The sequence below is a fragment of the Ursus arctos genome, unplaced genomic scaffold (assembly GCF_023065955.2).
Source record: "Ursus arctos isolate Adak ecotype North America unplaced genomic scaffold, UrsArc2.0 scaffold_24, whole genome shotgun sequence".
Taxonomy (NCBI): domain Eukaryota; kingdom Metazoa; phylum Chordata; class Mammalia; order Carnivora; family Ursidae; genus Ursus; species Ursus arctos.
Window position 1 is genome coordinate 41,058,304 of NW_026622919.1, and position 22,538 is coordinate 41,080,841.

The window sequence follows — 22,538 nt, forward strand, 5'->3', positions numbered from 1 at the left end:
CGCCACCCGCCAGGGAGGTGGGCCTTACCCTGGGCAGAGTGCCAACTTCTTAGCTCGGGCCCTTTAGAATCTCCAAAGGAAATCAGGCTGAAGGGAGGGAAGCCAGCAGGGGGAGGCAGCATTCCCGGTGCCCAGCTTGGTCTAGGAGGCATTGAAATTCCAGGGCCGAAGTCCCGAGACAAAGATCATAATGAGACAGGAAGGTGGCATAGGAAGGAGCCATTTGCATGACAATAATTGAGCCAAGAATAGAAAGCTAGAGGGATACAAGGGTGAGGCTGGCAGCTGAGCTGGGCTAAACCTCAGAAATCAGACTACCCAGTTCTGCTCTGCAGGGGAGGAGGGGGGCTGAGCCCTAGGCCGGGCTTTGCGGGGAGGGAGGAGTGGGGAGAAGGACGCAGCCCAGGGGATTGTGGGAATGCTGGCCAGGCTGGACTTTGCCCTACTCCTCCTCCTTTAGCCCAGAGCCTACTTTTGCTTGCTTTCTCCTCTGTCAGTGGGCTTTGCAGCTGTAGGGCTAAGCGGGCATCATGGCTGCTCAGAATGATCTCTGTGATGCCATTGTGATCGGGGCAGGCATCCAAGGCTGCTTCACGGCATACCACCTGGCCAAACAGAGGAAGAGGGTCATCCTGCTGGAGCAGGTACTGTGTCCCCTCTGCACTCCCCACTTTAGGGACTGTCCCTTCCTCCTCCTCTGGAGAGAAGTTTCCAGAGCCAGCAGGCTTTGGGGTGAGGCCAAAAGGTCTGACCGTCAAATTTTGTGTGATTTGCCGCTTTGCTGCCTGGTGTGTTTCATGACAATGAAAAAAAAGATCCACCCTCCCTAAGACCCACATTGGGTTTCTAGGCACATTTCCTCCTACTGCCTCCCGGTTTCCTGCCCTTGATCAAGAAGTATCCCAGGTCCTGTTCTCTTCCTTCCTGCCACTCGGTTTCTTCTGTGCCAAAATGTTTGATCCGGCCCAGAAAAATAATCAGTTCTGCTTTGGGTAACCTTAAGTAAAAATAATTTTACCAAGAGGGAAAGGCTGATTTGTAAGCCTAAGAGGTAGGATTCTTCCCTGAGTGTTCCTGGCCTCTCACCCTGAAACCCAGCAGAGCCTTCTGTTTTTTCTGTTTGTCTGATTAATAGCAGCCTTATTGTTTGATACACAGGAAATAAGACTTAGGTCTTATTTGTCCTTATGGAAAAGGTGACCCCACGCAGTGCAGTCTACAGTGACCACTGCACATGTGTATGTGTGTGGGAGGGCTGTGTACCTCCAGGATCCTTCCCAGGGTAGGTCCACGCAGACCACTTTCCAAAGGCTTCTATCCTCCCATCCTGCCTACAGCTATCCAGGTGGGTTTTGGCTTACTCTTCTTGGTAATGAACTGGATACGTTAGAAACCTTTTTCATTTCTCTATCAGTTTTCTCAAAGCCTAAGGGATTCCTGGTCTAACCTTGCAGGAAACTCTCCATCTTTTGCTAAATCCCAAGGTGGTTCCCTCATCCCGAGTGATCAGAAGCCATAGAGAAAAAACATCAGTTTCCTTGTCCGGAAAATGAAGGGGGCAATGGAAAACAGCCTGGAGGTTTCTCAAAAAGTTAAAAATAGAGCTACCCTATGATCCAGCAATTGCACTGCTGGGTATTTACCCAAAGGATACAAAAATACAGATGCAAAGAGGAACATGCCCCCCGATGTTCATAGCAGCAAGATCAACAATAGCCAAACTGGAGAGAGCCCAAGGGCCCATCAGCTGATGAGTGGTATATGTACACAATGGAATATTACTCAGCCATCAAAAAATTGAAATCTTGCCATTTGCAATGACGGGGATGGAGCTAGAGTGTATTATGCTAACTGAGATCAATCAGTCAGAGAAAGACAAATACCATATGAGTTCACTCATATGTGGAATTTAAGATACAAAAGAGATGAACATATGGGAAGGGGGAAAAAAGAGAGGGAAACAAACCATAAGAGACTCTTAACGATGGAGAACAAACTGAGGGTTGCTGGAGGGAGGTGGGCAGGGGTTGGGCTAAGTGGATGATGGGGATTAAGGAGCACACTTGTGATGAGCGCTGGGTGTTACATGTAAGTGATGAATCACTAAGTTCTACTCCTGAAACCAATATTACACCATATGTTAACTAACTAGAATTTAAATAAAATTTTGAAAAAAAAAAAAACAAAAACAAAAACGAAGGGGGCTAGACTGGAATGATCTCAAAGGTTCTTTCTAATTATGCTTCTCTAGGAAACCAGCTGGGGAGGGGATCCAAAGCCCGTTTGGGATGTGAGTAACGTTACCAAAAGGGAGGCTGAGTTATTGCTACTGAAGAAGTTCTATGCTCGCCGCCAAATCAATAACTTGGCCGTAAAGAGAGAATGTATGGAAATATTTGAAGATGAAGCGCTCCTGCTTGACAACACGTGACGAGCTAACTCCTATGGGGGAAGGGGCAGTGCAAGGGGCAGCAGCCTCAATTGTCTCTCTTGTTCTCCGTTTCCAGTTTTTTCTACCACACTCCCGAGGAAGCTCCCATGGGCAGAGCCGGATAATCCGGAGGGCGTACCCCGAAGACTTTTACACCCAGATGATGGAGGAGTGCTACCAGATATGCGCCCAGCTGGAGCACGAGGCTGGAACCCAGTTACACAGGTTGGCGGGTGGGGGAATTCCTTGACTTGTGGGGCCCGGTGCCTGGAGGTGCTTTGAGTAGGTGAGGGGGGCAGTGCCATGAACGCTTGAAATGCAGTGGAGGGACACAGGGTCTGGGGACTTGCCAGACACATGGGAGCATTCTGCTCATTGGCCTGATGGCGCCATCGCTCCAGCTGGCTCCTGGCGCGGCTCTGAGTTCCAGCACTGGGTTCCGAGCACGTGTCCAAGGCCAGCAGAGGGTGTGTTGGGAAGACGGCTGAAAAGACACTGGGAGCAGATGCCCAGAGTGGGAATTCATATCTGCATCTCCATGGAGCCATCCGAGACTCTTTTAGGGCAGGGATTAAAATAAAGGAGGAGGCTGCCATCTTGGTTCTTTATATTCCTGCTAATATCCTAATCTTCCACGCTGGGTCCTCTCCCCCAGAGCGACCCCTATAATCTACTTCATTCTCTCTGGAGGCCTCTCCCTCTAGGTGTCCTCTTCAGGCCCCGTTGCTTGCTAGGGATCTCTGCTGTCCCCATGGCTCTCTAACCCTTAAGACTCCTCGGTCCCCCCAACCTCCACTGACCTTCCAAACGCTCATGGGGAAGAAGGCAGACAGTCCACGGTGCACAGAGAACTTTAACCACCCACCCCATGTCCCTTCCCACCTTCTCTGTGGCTCTTACCTGAACTTTCTACAAAACCACGGCTCTATCCTCCAGGGTGGCAGTTATTTTAATGGCCAGGAACCAAGAGGTTACTGTTCTGTTGCAAAAACACCATTAACTTAAGAACAAAGTGAAATCCATTATGCAAATACAGCTAGGACAGCTAATTACAGATTTATTCCAGAGGCAGCTAATGCACCCAGCACCCAAATAAAGGAGCATGTCTTGCTGAAGGGTGGCCTGGCAAAGGGACCCCTCTCTGTCAGCCATCTGTGAATACTGCTGAGTTTCTGGTACTAAAAGAAGTGCTGAGGCCTTGGAGGGCACACTTCTTCCCAGCACAAGGAGGTAATTGCGAGATGTGCCTGGAATCTTACAGAGGGGACATGATTCTGGAGACAGGCTTGAACTTGACTTTGTGCTCTACCTCTTACTGGCTGTGTGACATTGGGAAAGTTTCTGTACCTCTCTGTCACTCATTTTTTCCTCAGAGGGCTTTGTGGGGGATTAAATGAGACTTTTTTTTTTTAAGAGAGGAAGAGGGGGAGGGGCAGAGGGAGAGGAAGAGAGAGAATCTCAAGCAGGCTCCCGCCCAGCATGGAGCCCGATGTGGGGCTCCATCTCACAACCCTGAGATCATGACCTGAGCCGAAATCAAAAGTCGGGTGCTTAACCGACTGAGCCACCCAGGTGCCCCTTAAATGAGACTCTCATGAAGTTTTTGGCACAGAGCCTAGCACCTTTAGATAAATGGCAGCTCTTTCTACCCATTCTGTGCCAGCTGTATGCTATCTCCATTGCACAGGGGGGAAGAAGGGCAAGAGGAGACAGGTGGGATGCAGCGACCATGGACATCAAGGAGAATGGCTGCTGGAGCAAGGGAGAGGAAAGCGTGGGTAGAACATTCTCATAATCTCACAGTCCTCCTCTTGGCAGGAGGACAGGAATTTGGAAGGGCTTTGGGACCAGGTGGACCTGGCTCCACATGTCAGCTCTGACACATCTAGCTGTGTGGTTTGGAGCAAGCTGTTGAACCACTGTGAGACTCAGTTTTCTCACCTGTAGAGGAGGGGTGTCTATTTCAAGGGGCCGTCGTGAGGATGAGTCTGTGAAGGGCTTAGAGTGGCACCTGACAATCCATCATCATCACCATTATCACCTTCATCTCGTATTTAGTGCTCTTGGTAAGAAACTAAGGCTGTTTTCAAAGTACTCAGTACAGGGCACCTGGGTGGCTCAGTCGGTTAAGCATCTGCCTTCGGCTCTGGCCATGATCCCGAGGTCCTGAGATCGAGTCCCGCATCAGGCTCCCGGCTCAGTAGGGAGCCTGCTTCTCCCTCTCCTTCCAGCTCGTGCTCTCTGTCACTATCTCTGTCTCTCTCAAATAAATAAATAAAATTGTAAAAAAAAAAGTATTCAATACATGTTAACTAATTTAATTCTCCCCACAACCTTATGAGAGGGTTGCTACTGCGTAGTCAGGGTCTTAACCTCTTAGTGCAAATTGCAAGCTTACCACATTCTTAGTTAGTGTAGAACAGGGCTTGGCGAGCTTTCTCCAGAATGGCCACATAGTATTTTAGACTTTGCAGGCCATATGGTCTCTGTTGTAAATCTTCAACTCTGCCAGTTACCCAACTCTGCCATTGTAGTGTGAGAGACGCCAAGATGATAGATACATAGATAAACGAGCACGGTTGTGTGCCAATAAAACTTTATTCATGAATGCTGAAATTTCATACACTTTTCAGGTCATGAAATATTAGTCTTTCGTTTTTTATCAGCCACTAAAAAAATATAAAAAATCATCTTGGTTTGTGTGACAAACAAAAATAGATGGTAGACCTGATCTGGTTCCTGGGTCATAGTTTGCTGGCCCCTGGTTTAGAAGATACCACAGACTGATGACCTTGTCCATACCCTCTGTCCAAACAAATTGATGTCTAAATCATCCTGGGCCGAAAGACTGCTAATGTATATTTATTTTTATTTTTTAAAGATTTTATTTCTTTGACAGAGAGAGTGAGAGAACAAGCAGGGGGAGCAGCAGAGGGAAGGGAGAAGCAGGCTCCCCGCTGAGCAGGGAGCCTGACGCGGGGCTCGATCCCAGGACCCCGGGATCATGACCTGAGCCAAAGGCAGATTCTTAACCAACTGAGCCACCCAGGCGTCCCTACTAATGTATACTTAAAGACAGGAACATATCTTAGACCCTCTTCAAAGACCATTCTGATGCCTCACTTCCCCAATTATGAAAAATGAGTAAAGTGAACATGCTATGGAAATTCTTTCGAGTTCTACAGAGTGCTAGGTGTTGCCATTGTTACTATTATCATCATCATCAAGTCCTTTCTTACGGCTAACCTGATTTACTCGGACACACTCATTTATTTGGTTCTTTGACTTAGGGACGCAGAACCGATACTTTCCATTCTAATTCTTTTCACTTTTGTTCTTGATTCTGATTTTCTAAATGATTCATCATCTCTGTGGTTCTTACTCTCCTAGGTTCTTCTGGGAGAACCAGCACAACACCATCATCTAACTGATAGATACTAAACGTATTTACTTAATGCTATTTGATGGTGATAAAAAACAGACAGACACGTCCGGGAGCTGTCGTTAAGGTGGCTGTCCGATTCCTTTTATTCTGTTCTGCCTCTTCCCGGGACGGTGGCATACTAAACCTGAGTGGGCGCAGGATATTTGCACAGATTCCGGGTACAGACGACACGTGTGTCAGATCACAAGGTCTGAGTCTTTTGTGATGGGTACCTCCAGGACGCTGATACCACCAGCAAATCCCAGCTCTGGGGCCCCCCTCTCACTTGCCCCGCCTTCTCCCTTTGAGTCCTAATATCCAGCTCCTGACCCGGGCTGCCCCTGCTTAGCTGACAGTATCAGACAAGATCACAGCCCTAGGCAGTACAGCTGCTGGCAGAACCTGGCGGCCCCCTCCGCAGCTGCTGCTTCCTGTGTCTGTGAAGTGTCTGGCTTGTCAGCCGCGTCCCCTCCCCGGAGCAGTCTTTGTTAACCAATTCCACCTCGGCCCACTGAGCGGAAGATGAAAGCCAAGAGCTCCTCCAAAACCAACAAAGACAGCAGCCATTACTGAGTCCCTTCCCCAAGGTGACTCTGGGAGCCGGCTTGACTGGCACTTTGAACCCCGACAGGGGGAAGTGGGAGCCTGGGATGGGAGGCGGCGGGCGCAGGGAGGGCTGTCTGCCGTTCCAGATGCCTCCCTGCGCCATCCGGCCTCCTGTCCTGCTGTAGTAAGGGATGGAAATCCCTGATCACCGGCTCCTTACATCATGTCGGAGGCTTTAGTCAGCTAGAGGAGTCAACAAGACCCTCGGGAGGATTCTTCGATTACCTCTTCCTAGAGGCAGATCCAGCTCGGGCTGGGGGAAGGCGCTGTTCATACCACCTGCTCTGCGCTCAGCTGACAGCGGCGGCTGGGAGCTGGGAGCTGCACTCTTTCCAGGGTCCCGGACAACCCAGTCTCGCCTCAAGGAGCTTTCTTTCTAGGCCAGCCCTGACCAGGCATTTCCTGGACGTTTTTTTTCCTTTTTCTTTCTTTTCTTTTCTTTTCTTTCTTTCTTTCTTTCTTTCTTTCTTTCTTTCTTTCTTTCTTTCTTTCTTCTTTCTTTTTTGTGATGGCCTTGTCTCTTCTCATTCCTCTCCTCCCCAAACTTTGTAGCCTAGGTCTGAGCCGAAAAAGAGCAGAGGGGGGCCCAGAGCACCGGGGTGAGAAATTGATGCAGCATGAGCGGTCTGTTTATTGGGATCTAGGAGAAGCCATTAAGAAAATAATAAGTGCTTATTTTCAATCTGCCCATGGAAGTCCTCTATCTTCATACTGGGGGAAGAGGCCCATTCTCTGATCCTGGTTTTGACTGACTGATTTCCAATTCTCTAAGCATTTCCCACAGGAGCCTCTCACCTATCTCCCATAATGACAGGCCTTTGCATTTGCAGGCAGTGTTTTACATTTATTTCCGATTTGCTCATAATGGTCAAAAATCTCTCTCCAATCCGAGGCATTTCTCCAGCAGTGCACGGTTTCCCTCAGGCCAAATAGCTCAGCTGTGATCCACGGAAAATGAGAATTTCCCAAACGCATCTTCGGACTAGGGGAGGGTCCAGCATCACAAATTCAGATGGAAAATTTCCCACTGTTAGATCAATATCTGGGCTAAGAAATAAATGCCACAGGGGCAGAGAGCTGGAGCAAAATGATTACAATCGGCACAATTACATTCACCGGCAGAATCAGCTCACTGATTACTCCGAGGGATGGGAGCTCCCGCTTCAACCACCACAGGGTGGCTTGGGAATTAGAACATCACTCAGCATTTCATAATTCGGCAGATTTGCCTGTTGTCTTGGCATGAGTTTGTTTTCCCCATACAGTGCCTTCCTGTAAGAGGAGTTCTTACTTCAAGGAAAGAACGAAGGAAGGAAGGGAGAGAGAGAGGAAGGGAGGAAGGGTGGAAGGGAAGTAGGTAAATGGCAGGGTACACGGGAGACCACGGTCCGTGTACTGCAGCAGGGGTCGGAATACAATGCTCTGGGATTCCTGAGCCGGGGATCTGACGTGATAACTGCTGATGTAAGGGTTAAGCCAGGTCTTCCCCCAGAATCCCACCCAGCCACAACCGCATGCGGTAGAAAGGGCTCAAGATCATATACTTGCGTGACTTCTTAATGATCCTCTAGGCCGAGAAGTGTACTAGGCAAGTTTTCACGACCTGAGAACCAATCTGAAGTCCTTTTGGGGCCACAGGGAAAGGACCTTGCTGGCTAGTGGGGATTCAACAGCATCTTTCCTCTGCGAAGCTTTGAAGACGCAGAGGCACTCATTCTTTCTCCCCGGTGCTAAATGCTGGGGAGGCGGGGGCCATGGCAAATGGATTGGGCATGCTGCGCGGCTCTGTGTACTGACACCGGCCCCAGGGCCTGCTGTGTCCCTACCCCCTCCCAATCTTCTCTTTAATCCCCCCAACCAGATAATGCGGGATTTGGAAGCATGTAATATCCATGAGACTCCATTACTGGCTATTACGAGCTTTATACACAGTACCTGGGGGGTGTACCCGGCTGATACTGGTCACCGCAGCTGCTGAAAGGCAGAGGGACCGCAGCAATGGTCCCAAGGGCCAAAGTGACCCTTCCATTGTTCAGATCCGTTCCCACCGAAAGTTAGATCAGCTCTGGTCTCTTGTGACAGAGAGACGGGAAGTATTAAAGAGAAACAGCTTTCCCTCCCCTAGAGAGTAGGAAGCAGAAAGGGAAGTACAGGGAGGAACGAAACCATAGAATCGCTGAATTAATTGCTGGAACCCTCAGAGACCACCTACCAGTGTTTCTGCATGAGGGCACTGTGGCATTGGGGGGGTGGATCTTCGCGAGCATTGCAGGTTCAGCCCACTAAATGCGAGGAGCCACCCCCAGTCGCTGTAGCAACGAAAAAATGGCCCACGCCAGGTCCCTATGCCCCAGGGTCGGAGCGGGAGCCCCAATAGTCCAGCAGGCTTGCATTACAGAGGAATCTGGGGCCTGGAGCAGTGCGCCACCAGAGCAACGTCACAAGGGGTCTGCCAGGACTGGACCCAGAGCCAGGTCTCTCAATTTAGGATCCTTTCCACAAAACGGGCAGCCTCTGAGGAGGAACCGAGAGATGTGCAGCAAGGGACAACACAGGATATGAGAGGGAAAGGGACAAAAGGAAAGCAAGAGCAGGGCGGTAGACTAGGGGGGAAAGAGGATACGGAATCAAGATCAGAACAGTGAGTGGGTCAGGGGATGGAGGAAGAGGAAGAAACACCTACCACTTTCGAGGTGTAGCATTAAGAGGATTTCCGATGTCTGCCCTCAAGGGCGGATGGATCCTGAGAAATGCCAGGGACAAGCAAACCGGAAGTGAGAGCCGGGGGCCGACTTGGGCATGGGCTGGCAGCCAGATCAGTACTACGGACTGCCACGGGCTGGCAGCCAGATCAGTGCTACGGACTGCCACCCTAACAACAGCACTGAGATGACTTTACCAGTTCTTTTTATTTATTCTTTATTTTTTAATCTTTTAAAATTTTTTAAGATTGATTGATTTATTTGAAAGAGACGGAGAGCTCACTTGAGCATGAGTGGGGGGAGGGGCAGAGGGAGAGAATCTCCAGCAGATTCCCCACTGAGCTCAGAGCCCCATGCAGGCTCGATCCATGACCCATGAGATCACGACCTGACCTAAACCAAGAGTTGGACACCCAACTGACTGAGCCACCAGGCGCCCCCATACTTTTTTCTTTTTAAGTAGGCTCCACACCCAGTGTGGGGCTTGAACTCACCAACCTAAGATCAAGAGTCACATGCTCTACTGACTGAGTCGGCCTCGCGCCCCTGACTTTACCCGTTCTTTGAACATGAGGTTGGGACCCTGCTTGTTGGGACCCTTGCAGAAGAATGAGAGAGAACGGCCCAGGGTCCTGACTCGTACCCTCACCCATATGCCTTTCTTTTCTTTTTTTTTTTCTTTTCTCTTTTTCTTTTTTTACAGGCAGACAGGGCTACTGCTGCTGGGGATGAAGGAGAATTCAGAATTAAAGACCATCCAGGCTACTTTGTCTCGACAGGGGGTGGAACACCAGTGTCTTTCAGCTGAGGAACTGAAGCAACGTTTCCCCAATGTTCGGCTGGCCAGGGGAGAAGTGGGGCTCTTGGACAAGTCTGGAGGGGTTCTCTATGCAGACCGGGCCCTCAGAGCCCTCCAGGTAGGATGCGTGGCGTTTGGGGCGATGCAGCGCCCGGGGTGGTTCCAGTAGGCCGTCCCCAGCCTCCCGGGCCGGTGAAAGCCTTCGCCCCGCTGGCCTTGTTCTTGACCTTCTGGACGGGGCAGTTGATATACCCCGCTAGGCCTTGTCCATGGGGGACAGGAGGCCTGCAGTCTGCGCTCTCTTTTCTTCCCGAAGTGAAGGACTCGTTGTTTACCAGGGTGAACCACGCAACTATCTCATTTGCCCTTCCCTGCCGCTGCCCTTTCAGGGTGCAATTCGACGTCTCGGAGGCCTAGTGTGTGATGGAGAGAAGGTGACGGACATAAAACCAGGGCGACCCGTCACAGTGAGAAGTGCCTCCAGGACCTACCGAGCCAAAAGCCTGATTATCACGGCGGGTCCTTGGACCAACCGGCTCCTCCGACCCCTGGGAATGGAGCTGCCTCTCCAGGTAAGGGGGGGTTAGAAGCCTGAGAGTTGGTGCTTAAGAGAAGACACCTGGGAGTCAGACAGACTCGAGTTTGAGTCCCGGATCTGCCACTTGCTGGTGGATGAACTTGGGCCAATTAGTTCCCCTCGTGAGCCTCAGTTTCGTAATGTGTAAAATGGGGACAGGGCTGTTGGAGAATTAAATTATAGAATCAATAGAAAGCCCTCAGGAACTCACTAAATCTGAGGCATTATGAAGTGCTGGAGAGAGAGAGGGAGAGAAGTCGGGCTGGGTGCAGCAATGGGAGACTGAGACTGGGGGAAGAGACAGGGATGCAGAGATCTTTGTACCTCATACCAAAATGGAACAGACCGACGACGTGAGAATTGGGTGAAACAGGATGGACGAGTTAAGGGGCGCATGCAGGCTTGTATTCAAGAGCCAGGGACCTCAGAAGAAACTGTTCTCGCTGTCTGTAGAGTTTCACGGCCTTTCCCCTTCATCTCCCACTTCCTCTTTCGGCTTCAAGACCCTGCGGATCAATGTGTGTTACTGGCGAGAGAAGGTTCCTGGAAGCTATGGTGTGTCCCGGGCCTTTCCTTGTTTCCTGGGCCTGGGCCTCAGCGCGGCTCCCCACCACATCTATGGGCTGCCCTCCGGGGAGTACCCAGGGCTGATGAAGGTGAGTGGAAAAGCCCAGAGAGAGCCAGTAGGGCCCCCCCTCCGCTCCCTGCAGATTTGGGGCAGCTGCTCTAACTTCCTTTTCCATAGATTCCTGGGATCCCCCAGCAGCAGGAGCAGGAGAATTCGTCCCTATTCGCTATTTGCAATGCAAGAACCCCACCCGATCCGAGGCCCAGCAAAGGAAGCCTTTCCTTTGCAAACATGGGGTTCTGGGGGTGGGGGTAGAAGGAACAGCTAAGGCAATCTCATGTGGCAACAAATGGCATCTGTCAGGACTCGGGAAGGCTGGGATGATGGATGGGGGCACTCTGTGTGCGAGCCTGCTCCCTGGGCTGGGTGGGTGCGCGGGAGGGCCGGCCCCTCGCAGCTCACTCTGCTCTGATTGGGAGCTAGGTCTGCTATCACCACGGCAACGATGCAGATCCTGAGGCGCGGGACTGCCCCGAAGCATGCTCAGACATCCAAGACATCGGGATCCTGAGCCGCTTTGTCAGAGATCGCTTACCTGACCTGGAGCCGCAGCCCGCCGTGGTGGAGCGCTGCCTGTACACGGTGAGGGTGTGGGCAGCCGCCAGGCCGGCCCTCTCCTGCCCGGGGAACAGGGGAAGGAGACACACAGAGCCTGCGCGGCTCCGGCTCGCTTCTGTTTGACCCCTGACCTGGGATGTGACTTGAAAGGAACAAGCTGCTCTCTGTGGGTCCGTTCACCTCTCCCCGAGAGGGCCCATTAGAGGTTATTCATATTCCTTTTCATTAGCAAACTAGGCTTATGCCTGGCAGCCCCTCGCTATGTTTCCCAGAAGAGCTCTAAAAGATTTTTTGGCAAGATGTTCTAGTTGAATAGGCCTTAGGGACGAAGAGAAGAGACAGATGTCACCAGGGCCTGAGGCATCTTGGCTAAAGTTAGTTTACACGCATTCACTGAGCACCTACTGTGTTCATGGCTCTGGATGAGCAGAGAGGCAGATGGACAAATGAGAAAGACTGTCATCCCCGGAGGGGGCGCTGGCATGCAGAAAGCATTCCTGTGCCCCATTCCCATTCTTTCTGGAAAGCAATCCAGCCTCATCCCCTCCCCTCTGAGCTGCCGTTCTTCCTCCTCCTTCTCTCCTCAAAGGACAAAAGTGTGATTGTTTCTTTCTAGAACACCCCCGACGAGCACTTCATTCTTGATTGCCACCCGAAGTATGACAACATTGTCATTGGTGCTGGATTCTCTGGTGAGCCTGAGCAGGGGAGGATGTGCCTTAAAGCCGACCTATCTCAGTGCCAGGCAAAATGGCGTCTTCTACGTAGGCTCTTGGCTGGCCAAAGCCTAGACTTGAGTGTGTAAAGGGGCTGGGCGTGCAAACAGAGAAGAAGAGCTACTTCTGGTGGGAGGCAACTTCCAGCTTTGGGATGCAGACCAAGAAGAGAGTTAGCCCTATTTGGGAACAGGGTAGTAGACATCCAGGGACCCCAGGCGCTGTCCCTGAGGATGCCTGACCACCTGCTCTCCTTTCCCTAGGACATGGATTCAAGCTCTCCCCTGTTGTGGGGAAGATCCTGTATGAATTAAGCATGAAATTAACGCCATCTTATGACTTGACACCTTTTCGAATGAGCCGCTTCCCTAACCTGGGCAAAGCCCACCTTTGACCCCTGGCCAGCGGCCTCCCTTGTGTGCACAGGAGCTGGGAATAAAGCCCTCTGGCTATTAAATGTCATCCTATTCTCCTGCCTTTCTTGAATCCCCTGTCAACACTGGATGATTGAATCGACCTTCTTTCCCTGGCCAGCTCCCCAGTCCCACTACTTTTTTGCTTCCGGAAGGTCAACCAGATATTGTACCATCCCCGAGTAGCAGGGACCTTTGAGATGGATGTCTCAATAAGGAGGACACCTAGGGACTGGCTCAGGGGACCCAAGCAGTTGTTACAATTCTCTTCGCTGAGACAATTGATAAACTTGGGGTAGATTTGACTAAAGGTGCCCGGGGTGGGGGGGCGGAGTAAACAGGATGATTTGTAGATCGCTATCGCCCTTGGAGTTCCTTTTCCTAAGACCAGAGCCACCCTCCATCACAAACCCCCATAAAATCTGGCTCACCTTGGGTGCACAATAACTGTTTGTTGAAAGAATGTGTTGAGCAAGCAAATACATGAATAGCTGCATTGCATTGAAGTCTGCAGTGGGCTTTATCCCCCGTGCGACCTTATTTCTTGGAGACTTTCATTCTCAATCAGCGCCACAGAGTCCATGACCCTAGGAATCCTTGGGTCTTTATCTCCTCAGTGCCCTGCACCCTCTCTCCCTGGATTCTTTGTCTGGTTCTCATCCTCTCTCTGGCTCTGTAAAGATGCTTAGCCCCCCAGTCTCTCATTAGGGTGTATTGTCAGGTCCTTATGAAGATGAAGCTGTTGTACCAGAAAGGAAGAGAGAGACACACTCGCTTAGAAACCCTGTTCAATGTTTGAATGTTAAATGTGCCATTTTATTATCATTAGGATTGCTCCCACTTAATGAAATGGCATTAGCGCCGAGTCGGCTGGCCTCCTTGCACTAATTGCTTTAGAGGGGAACAGGCTCGTAACTACCCCAGGGCGGGTGGAGGGTTGAGGGGTGTAAACAGGGACTGGGCTGAATGTGCCCCGTGCACACCCTGCAGGAGCATCTCCAGACCAGGCCATCGGACCTAAGAGATTGCCTGCTCCGGGGAGAGAAACCCTGGGACCCGCTGGGGCGGAAATGTTAGAAGGAGGCCCTGAGCGGGAAGAGTGGGAAATGGGAATAAGAGTGAAAATATCCCCAAAGGAAAGACAACACAGAGGAAATTGCCTCTAGGCCTAGGCACATGGATCAGCACTGATTTCTCCAGGGGGTTGTAAAAGCCAGCCCGCCTCCTCAGCCCCCCGCCGGGTCTGTGTCTCGGGTGCTCTCAGAGGGTCCCCCGGACCTCAGCCTCCACAAAGTGAGAATAATCACATCTGCAAAGTCAGAATAATAACATGGACGAGCCTTGAAGCCACGACGCTAAGTGAAATAAGCCAGACGCAAAAGGACAGACACTGGAGGATTCCACTCACGTGACGTACTGACAGCAGTCCGATTCACAGGGACAGGCGGTGGAATGGTTGCCTCCAGGGGCTGGGGGATGGGCGAGGGATGAGGCGTTAGTGTTTAATGGACACAGGGCTTCAGTTTGGGAAGATAAAAGTGTTCTGCAGATGGATGGTGGTGATGGTTTGGATGACGTGGGAAAGACGGTAGGGCTCGGAGCTGATGGCCAAGATAGAATTCTTGAGGCATCTTTGGTGCAAAAAGGTGGCTTAATTAAAGCACGGGGACAGGACCCGTGGGCAGCAAGAGCTGCACTGGGGTCCTGAGGACTGGCCCATTATATACTTTCAAGTTGGGAGGGGTTTAGGGATGGTGTAAGCCTGCCAGGTATTTTGGAAGCAAGGTTTCCAGCATCCTGGGGGGAGGGGGCGGGCAGCTACTGTTGGGGAAGGTCATTGATTACTGTTTAGTAAACCCTCAGTCACGAGACCCTCCAGATGTATATCGGTGGGCCACATGCTTGGGGGATGATTGCCACCATGTTTCTTGGGTGGTGGTAGAGATAAAGGAAGTTTCCAAAGGAATTAGAATTGTTAAGGAAGACTTACAGGATCCTGCGGGTCGGGCGAAGATTGCCTTGTGCCCTTAGGGAAGTATTAACATCGAGGCAGCTGAGTCCCTGGAGGAAGGTCACTCTGCCTGTTTCAAGAACTTGTCAGTGGGCTGCAGATAGTAAGGAAATTTAATAATTGTTCTTCTGCCTTTGTCTCCCACATCAGTTTCACAGCACCATGTTTTAATCACATCACAAACACAAACATGGTTTAAGAGAGGGTACTTAGGGGCGCCTGTGTGGCGCACTTAGGCGTCCCGCTCGGTTTCGGCTCAGGTTGTGATCTCAGAGTCCGGAGATGATCTTCAGAGTCTGGCTCCGTGCTCAGCGGGGAGTCTGCTTAAGACTCTCTCTCCCTTGCCCTCTGCACCGCCCCCCTGCCCAAATAAATAAATAAATAAATAAATAAATAAATAAATCTTTAAAAAAAGAGAGAGAGAGAACATACTTAATGCCACGAAACTGTTACACTTGAAAATGATTAAAATAGTATATTTCATGTTATGTATATTTTACCACAATTAAAAAAATAGGAATAATAATACTGACCAACTTTCAAGAGTGTGTGGGGATCGAATGAGATATCATTTATCCAATCCACAAATATTTATTGAAATTCTGCTATGTGCTGGGGACCGTGCTAGGCATTGTGGATATATCTGTGAACAAAATCTTTGCTCTTCTGGTGTTCACCCAGTCCAGTGAGAAGACATACAAACAATATGTATAAGTAAATTATATCCTAATTTGGAAGGTGACAAGTGCGTTGGGAAAAAGAGCAGGGCAGGGAAGACAGAGATGCTGGGGGAGGGCTGCCCTCTGCCACGGTGGTGATGGTGGTCTGGGGGTGCCGGGGACTCAGTGGGGAGGGGCATTGGAGCAGCCCCTGGAGGAGAGAGAGAGCACCATGCAGAGATCTGGATACATATAGGAGAATGTGGTCAACTGTAAAGTGAGGTATTGTGTTATTATTGAGAGACAGAAAAATGGGGTACAGAGAGAGATCAGCATAGGATCCTGCCATTTCCAAGGCTGGCAAAGTTGGGGAGAAAGGGTGTTGGGAACCTCTCTCTCTCGTTCAACGGCTGCCTGCCCGTGGTTCCCTCTGCCTCTGCTTCTCCCAGTGCGGCCCTCCTCCCCCAGCCAGCTGCAGCTCCCCTTCCAAAATATCCAGTCTTATTCAGCTTGCTGGTGACAGTAAAGGAGGGGACCAATGTCTAGAAGAGGCTGAGAAAGGACAAGTGGGGGATGCTGACAAGCCCTGCCTGAACTGGTGTGTCCTAGAAACCGAGTGCAAGGGGGAGGGGGGCAGCAGGGGTATGTGGGAGTAGGAAGGGGTGTGTGTGGGAGGGATGAGGTCGGGGAGGAGTGGAGAGAAAAAGGAACTGGAGAAGAAGAGACTGTGAATATGCAGGCCAAGAAGGCAGGTAAAGATCTCCAGGGATGTTGCCCACCCCCAAAGCCAGAGGAAACTGGTCCAGAATGGCCAAGAGCATTTCTTATTGGGGTTGGGGTGGGGTCCTAGAGGAGAAGAGGGGATGTAGGTGCAGAGGAGAGGAAATGCCTTTGTAGGAGGTGGGGGGTGGGGTGGGGTGGGGGTGGGGAGACAACCTGAGGGTTTTAGAAACACTGAAGGATTTGCCAAAACAGACCCACCAACATTATCTCCCTGCTTCCCTCCTGCTTGAGCATGGCCAGGCACCCTCTTTCACGCAGACCCGACATATCTTCAAGATGGAGGAAAATCACACTGCATCAGGCAGGCAATGAGAGACCTCTGGAAGGGCAGCTAGGGTCTGCACAGGCTGCAGGGGAGAGATAAGGGCAGAGAAGGGAAAGAGGCCGGCATGGTTGCCAACCAGACTAAGGAAAACAGAGGCAGGCTAAAAATAGGTTGGGGGTGGGGAGGGAAGAAAGCCAGTCCAGAAGAGAAGGAAAAGCAGAAGCAATCGATGCCATTGAGACTGTGACCCAGTTCTTCATCTCTCAGCCTCACCAAACTGAAAAGCTAGGGAGGGATGGGGGGAAAGGGAAAGACTGGCACAGAGAGGGCAGAGTCAGAGGAAAGACCTGAGCCCTAAGACCTAGGCAGTTACGGAGCACGAGTCAGTAATCATGGCCTGGAAAAGAGGGGACGTGTAGCTGGTGCTAGCATACTATAATTCTCATGGACTTTGGTACCCGGGACAGGCTTAAGAGCTTGAGGAGTGTATGACTTGGAAGGGGGAGGTTCAACCGTCTAAAAACGTAAAAGGTCGAGTTAGTCTGGAGACAGTAAGCAGGGGCGACTTGATTCTTGAGTTTTACTTTTCAGAAAGGTGGTTAAAGAGAATTTGCTTAAGGGATATTGTATTTCAATGGTGGGCTTCCAGGGCAACAAGAGGGATTGAGGTTAGACCTCAGGAAATCCATCCCACCAAGTAGATTTGTGAGATACTGAAGGACGTACATATGGTACCCTGTCCTTGGAAATCTTTAGCAGTGAGAAGCCCAGCCATCTGGGCCTATGCAGGCTTTCCTGAAGGCCAGGGCCTCCCCATAAACCTCTGGAAGACTTCTGGCTAGAGAGGAGATCTGGGATTTTTATTACTCTTGAGGTAGGGTAAATGGGTTTCTGGACCCAGGCCTATGGCAGGGCAAATGTAAGCCTCTAGGGAGGTAGGGGCAGGGAGGGGGAGGGGAGGCACAAGTGGGCTGGCTCAGTCAGGCTTGGCGAAGCAGCAGAGACAGGGGGCAGGATTCTAACATGTAGGACCCAGTGGCATTTACATAACTTTGAATAATGAATAAGCCCAGCTCTGGGGCTCCTAGGCAGCGTGCTCATCTGCATCTTTATTAAGCTTTATAAATGATTCAGCTCCCTACCCCTTCCCCCAGCCCCTGCCCAGCCTGCCCCAAGCATCAGGGTAGTTGATTGCTCATTATTTTAGACTAGATTTGTTTCACCAACATTCAGTGAGGCATGGAGTGGGGGACACAGGAGGGAGGAATGAGTCCAAAAGGCAGGCGGAGTGGAGGGTAGGGGAAGAACACAAGCAGCAGCCTCGGGAAGGCAGGCGGACAGCGGCGAGCTAGGGACCTGGGCATAATTCTCTAAAAGGCTCCTGGGGCCGCTATCTTCTGGAAGGAAGAGTTTCTCAGATTCCCTGAAATGCGCTGGGTTCAAGTCCCATTCAATCCCCGGTTTTCTTTATATTTGCTGCTAAGCCCCAGACAGGCTCCATTGTGGCCTCGAGCCACTGGAGCAGCCCAATGGTACAGCCCCCAGGGAAGTTCTTATTTTTTCCCAAGGCAGAAATTTTCCTATTTTCACGCAAAAAAAAAAAAAAAAAAATCTATGCTTACAAGGTAAGAACAGGCACCAAGCATATTAAGGGAGAACAAGATAGGCATAGGCACACATGGTATGTGAATTTGTCGGGAAAAGGAAGGCCCGCAGAGAGTTCGAGCCCCCCTCTGAAGGAGAAGGCCGGAGAAGGTGGGCAGCCCTCCACGCATCTGGGTAGGCATGAGAGCGCCAGCTGCTGTGGGAGCTGCCCGGGCTCCCGGCTAGAGGCGGGCAGAGGCACTGAAAGCCTAGGCGAGGAGGGGCTGGCAGGGGACGAGTAGGGGGAAAGGTAGAGCACTTCTCGAGCCTGGCTGCACATTGAAACTACCTAGGGAGCTTTAAAAATATGTGCTTGGGACCCACCCAAGACCAATTAAATTGGAATCCCTGAATAAGAAGGCCCTTAAGCACAGTATTTTTAAAAAAGCTCCTCAATGTTCTTTGGATCCTAATTTGGACAAACTTTTAAAATTATATATATATTAATATATATATTAAAAATATAATTATTAATATGTAAAATAAAATCAGAGAAATCTCAACATTGACTGGATATTTGCTATTAAGTTATTGATTATTTAGGTGTGGTAAGAGTATTGTGATTACATTTTTTTTTTTAAAGATTTTGTTTTATTTATTTGACAGAGACAGCCAGCGAGACAGGGAACAAAAGCAGGGGGAGTGGGAGAGGAAGAAGCAGGCTCCTAGCACAGGAGCCTGATGTGGGGCTCGATCCCAGGACCCTGAGATCACTACTGGAGCCAAAACCAAGAGTTGGCCACTCAACCAACTTGAGCCAGCCAGGCGCCCCTAGAGTCATTTTCTTTTCTTTGAGGGATAGACACTAAAGTATTTCTTAAGAAAGTGATATCGTATCTGGGATCTACTTCAAAATAATCCAGTGAAGAGAATGGGAAAGTGGGTGGAGGAGTAGATGAAGTAAGATTTGCTTAGTGCTGATAATTGTGGAAGCTGCTTGATAGCCAAAGAAGTTCATTATTTTATTCTTTTTACTTTTTGTATATGAAACATAATAAAGGGAGTTCCTTGAGCCTCTTTCTTTCTTTCTTTCTTTCTTTCTTTCTTTCTTTCTTTCTTTCTTCTTTCTTTCCTTTTCTTCTCTTTTCTTTTCTTTCTCTTTCTCTCTCTCTCTTTCTCTCTTCCAGAGAGAGAGAATGAGGGAGAGAGAGAGAGTGTGTGAGCAGTGGGGGAGGGTCAGAGGGTAAGAGAGAATCTTAAGAAGGCTCTATGCTCAGTGCAGAGCCCATCATGGGGCTCCATCTCTCCACCCTGAGATCATGATCTGGGCGGAAATCAAGAGTCTGAGGCTTAACCAAAGAGCCACCCAGATGCCCCATCCTTCAGTGTTTCTAATATGCACCAGGGTGAGAACCACAGAGCCAGGCACTCAGCAGGAAGGGGGCTGCCATGACACCTCTGTGAGCACGACTGGCTTCAAGGAGAACAGGTTTGTTCTCTAAACGCTAAATGATAGGTGAGGGTCCTGACCACTGGCAGAGCTGCAGAAACCACTTGGGGGAAATGGTACCTGGCAGTTAGAGATGCAGTTGGGGGTGGGAGGCTCTCAGGCTTCTTCCCCAGCCAGCACAGCCTCTGGGGACTCTGAGTCCCCATGCTCTGTGCCCCAAGGTGTGGGGGGTTGGGGTTGGTTGCTGGACCAAGGGGAGCCGCCTGCCCGAGGCACCCAGAGCAAGAAGTCAGCTTCGCTCCAATCGCTCCATCCCCGCCCTCTCCTGACTGACTCCACGGGAGCTGGACCCCCATCTCAGCACCCCCCCTTCCCCCACCGCCGTCACCACTGCTTCCCTGCGCTGTCACTCCCCCGACGGGCTCATCTGGCTCTGCCAGGGAACATCAGCCCAGCTGACTTCATCAAGGAGGTGAGGGGAGGCAACGCACATCCACAGAAGTATGGGCACCCGGGCACCCACCCTCAGCGGCTGCTGGCGGAGCTGTCTGAGCTGCCGAGAGATTCGCGGTAGCTTGGTCTCATTTGCATATCACTCCTTTAATGAACAATTCAAATGAATCCCAAATTTTCAGTTCTCTGCTATCCGAGACTGGTGGGATCTCCTCACATTAGTCCCTGACATGGACGGACCATTCCCACGCTCTCCACAGCTCTCCACGTGCTCTTGCGAAATAACTTCGTGCCCAGCGCAAGAGAACGAGGCCCCCCACCCCACCCCGCGCCCGTCCCACGCAGAACTCAGCTCCGCCCCCGCCCAGGCCCCCACCCCCACCCCGCGGCACCAGTTCCGCATCAGGCTCAGTTTGGGGTTCGATCTGTCTTCTCCGCTCCATTACCATTCCCTGATGGCCTCTAGGGGCTGGGGAGGGGAGAGACTTGGAGGGGGTCTATTTAAGAGATTTTTGGAATCTGTGTCTGCGCATCACCCGCTGCCATGAGTTATTTCAGCGCCGATGTTTGTCTCGAGCTGATTATTCCAGCCCGAGAACAGGTGGAGCAGCCTGCGGTGGCTTATTCGTCAGCCAAGGCCATCTGTTCCCAACAAGCTGAGATTTGTAGCTGATTTCTGCTGGGGAGCAAGGAGTGGGGGCGGGGAGGGAGAGGACGCTCACCCCCAGCCCCAGGGGACTTACTCCTCCTGGATCTTCTGCGATGCCCGAACCCCCAGGCGTCCCCTTCTAGAATGCCTATACCTTCTCCTTTTCGAGAACTCACTAGTCACTTGACTCTCTGCAACGGCAAAAATAGTTTTTCCTTAAGGGGCTAAACCTTCTTAGATGGAGTCAGATATCAGAAGCACAAATCCATCCGCCAGGCACAATGTCTGGCCACTGAACCATGTCCACCCGCAGAGATCTTTAAAAAAAAAAAAAAAGGTATACAACCGTGACACAAATATCCTAAATGACCTTTTGACTCTTGGCTTCTCCTCACCCCACTGCACCAGTCCCTTCACCCACAAGAGTACAAGAGTCTCCTTGCCTAAGCCTGTCACCTGCCGGGCTCCAGGCTGCACCGGAGGGCCCGTCTAGATGCTCCCCCCGCCTTCCTCGCCCCTAAATACCCTGTTCAGGTTCCACCCTCCAATCTGCTCCTCTTCCAGCTTCCACTCTCAGCCGTGCCAAGAGATGCCTGCAGCTTTAAAAACGGCTTTCCTGGAGCAAGGGATCTAAGCAGTTTCTAAGCAGCTTTGCCACATTGGTTTCCACCCCCCTACCTCGGCTACTATTTCTATCTATGAAATGCCAGGAAAGAAACTACTCCTTAAAATCACACTAATATGACAATCTGGGGCCTCCTTCGGTGTTTGGCACAGACATACATCTGTACTGACTTTAAAAAAAGGTCTGAAAACTTTATAAGCACAGATACATCTATAACCCACATCCTCAAATAAACATAATTTTTAAAAAGACTTTATTTACTTGAGAGAGAGAGAGCACAAACAGGTGGAAGGGCAGAGGGAGAGGGAGAAGCAGGGAGCCTGACATGGGGCTCGATCCTAGGACCCTGGGATCACAACCTGAGCCGAAGGCAGATACTCAGCAGACTGAGCCACCCAGGTGCCCAAGCTATTTCTAATTTTTAAGGTCCCTTCTAATGTTTATTTATCTGTGTTTTCACATGTACCTTTGTCATAGGCCCATGTTCCCTTAAGAACCCATTCACAGAGCTTAAGACCGTCTCACTTTCTAGTTGGTTCTCTGGGCTTATTTTGCCAGTTCCTGGGAGCAGAAGCTCCTTATTGGCTATTCAGTCTCGCCCAGTTGGCTCAGTATGTGGCTACTGGAAAGAGCAACTTCCCAGATGAGCTCGAGGGCTCTCAAAGGCAGGCCACGAGTTCTGTGCTTCTAGGGCAGAAACGTCCAGGGCAGTGCCACTCACTGGGGTAACTCTTCCTTGCTCTCCTGAGGATAGTACTCCTCTGGGGCCTGGAAGCAGCCCTCAAGCAAAGGTGCCAACCCGCAACTGCCACCTGCCCGTCCCCGGGACTAAATATGAGCCATGAGGCCTATTTCATGGCATACACTTTTGTATCTGCCTGATTACCATCACTGACCTGTCTTTCAAAGACATAATGTTTCCAAGGCTATTGGCTGCCTTTTCTTGTACCAAAATGTGTGTGTGTGTGTGTGTGTGTGTTTAAACTCCTTCTTTTTTGATTCTCTGCTTTCAAATTCCCTAGCGTCCTCTTTTCCCGAAATCCATTTGCTTCTTTTCCTAATCTAGTCAGATCGTAGATGTGGCACAAAACATATAAAAATTTATTAAAATGTGGAAACTCTTTGACTCTTAAGCCACCTCAAATATAATTTGCCTGGATAGTGTTGAACCTTAATATCCTTTTTGAGTTTTTTTTTTTTTTTTT

General features: G+C 50.6%; 1 protein-coding gene across 1 annotated transcript; it reads left to right on the forward strand.

The window, feature by feature from the left end:
- Positions 1 to 466: 466 nt before the first annotated feature.
- On the forward strand, positions 467 to 12,903 carry PIPOX (pipecolic acid and sarcosine oxidase). The gene is made up of 8 exons (XM_026517742.4): positions 467 to 644; positions 2,508 to 2,656; positions 9,867 to 10,080; positions 10,352 to 10,534; positions 11,043 to 11,195; positions 11,591 to 11,749; positions 12,342 to 12,417; positions 12,705 to 12,903. The coding sequence occupies exons 1-8, from the start codon at positions 531 to 533 to the stop codon at positions 12,833 to 12,835; spliced, it is 1,179 nt and encodes a 392-aa protein (XP_026373527.2). The 5' UTR covers positions 467 to 530; the 3' UTR covers positions 12,836 to 12,903.
- The last annotated feature ends 9,635 nt before the right edge of the window (positions 12,904 to 22,538 follow it).

Excerpts from the sequence above, each read along its gene's own strand:
- PIPOX (XM_026517742.4), top strand. The coding sequence starts at position 531 with ATGGCTGCTCAGAATGATCTCTGTGATGCCATTGTGATCGGGGCAGGC. Across the intron at positions 645-2,507 it reads GGGTCATCCTGCTGGAGCAG|TTTTTTCTACCACACTCCCG; the intron begins GTACTGTGTCCC and ends CTCCGTTTCCAG. Across the intron at positions 12,418-12,704 it reads CATTGGTGCTGGATTCTCTG|GACATGGATTCAAGCTCTCC; the intron begins GTGAGCCTGAGC and ends TCCTTTCCCTAG.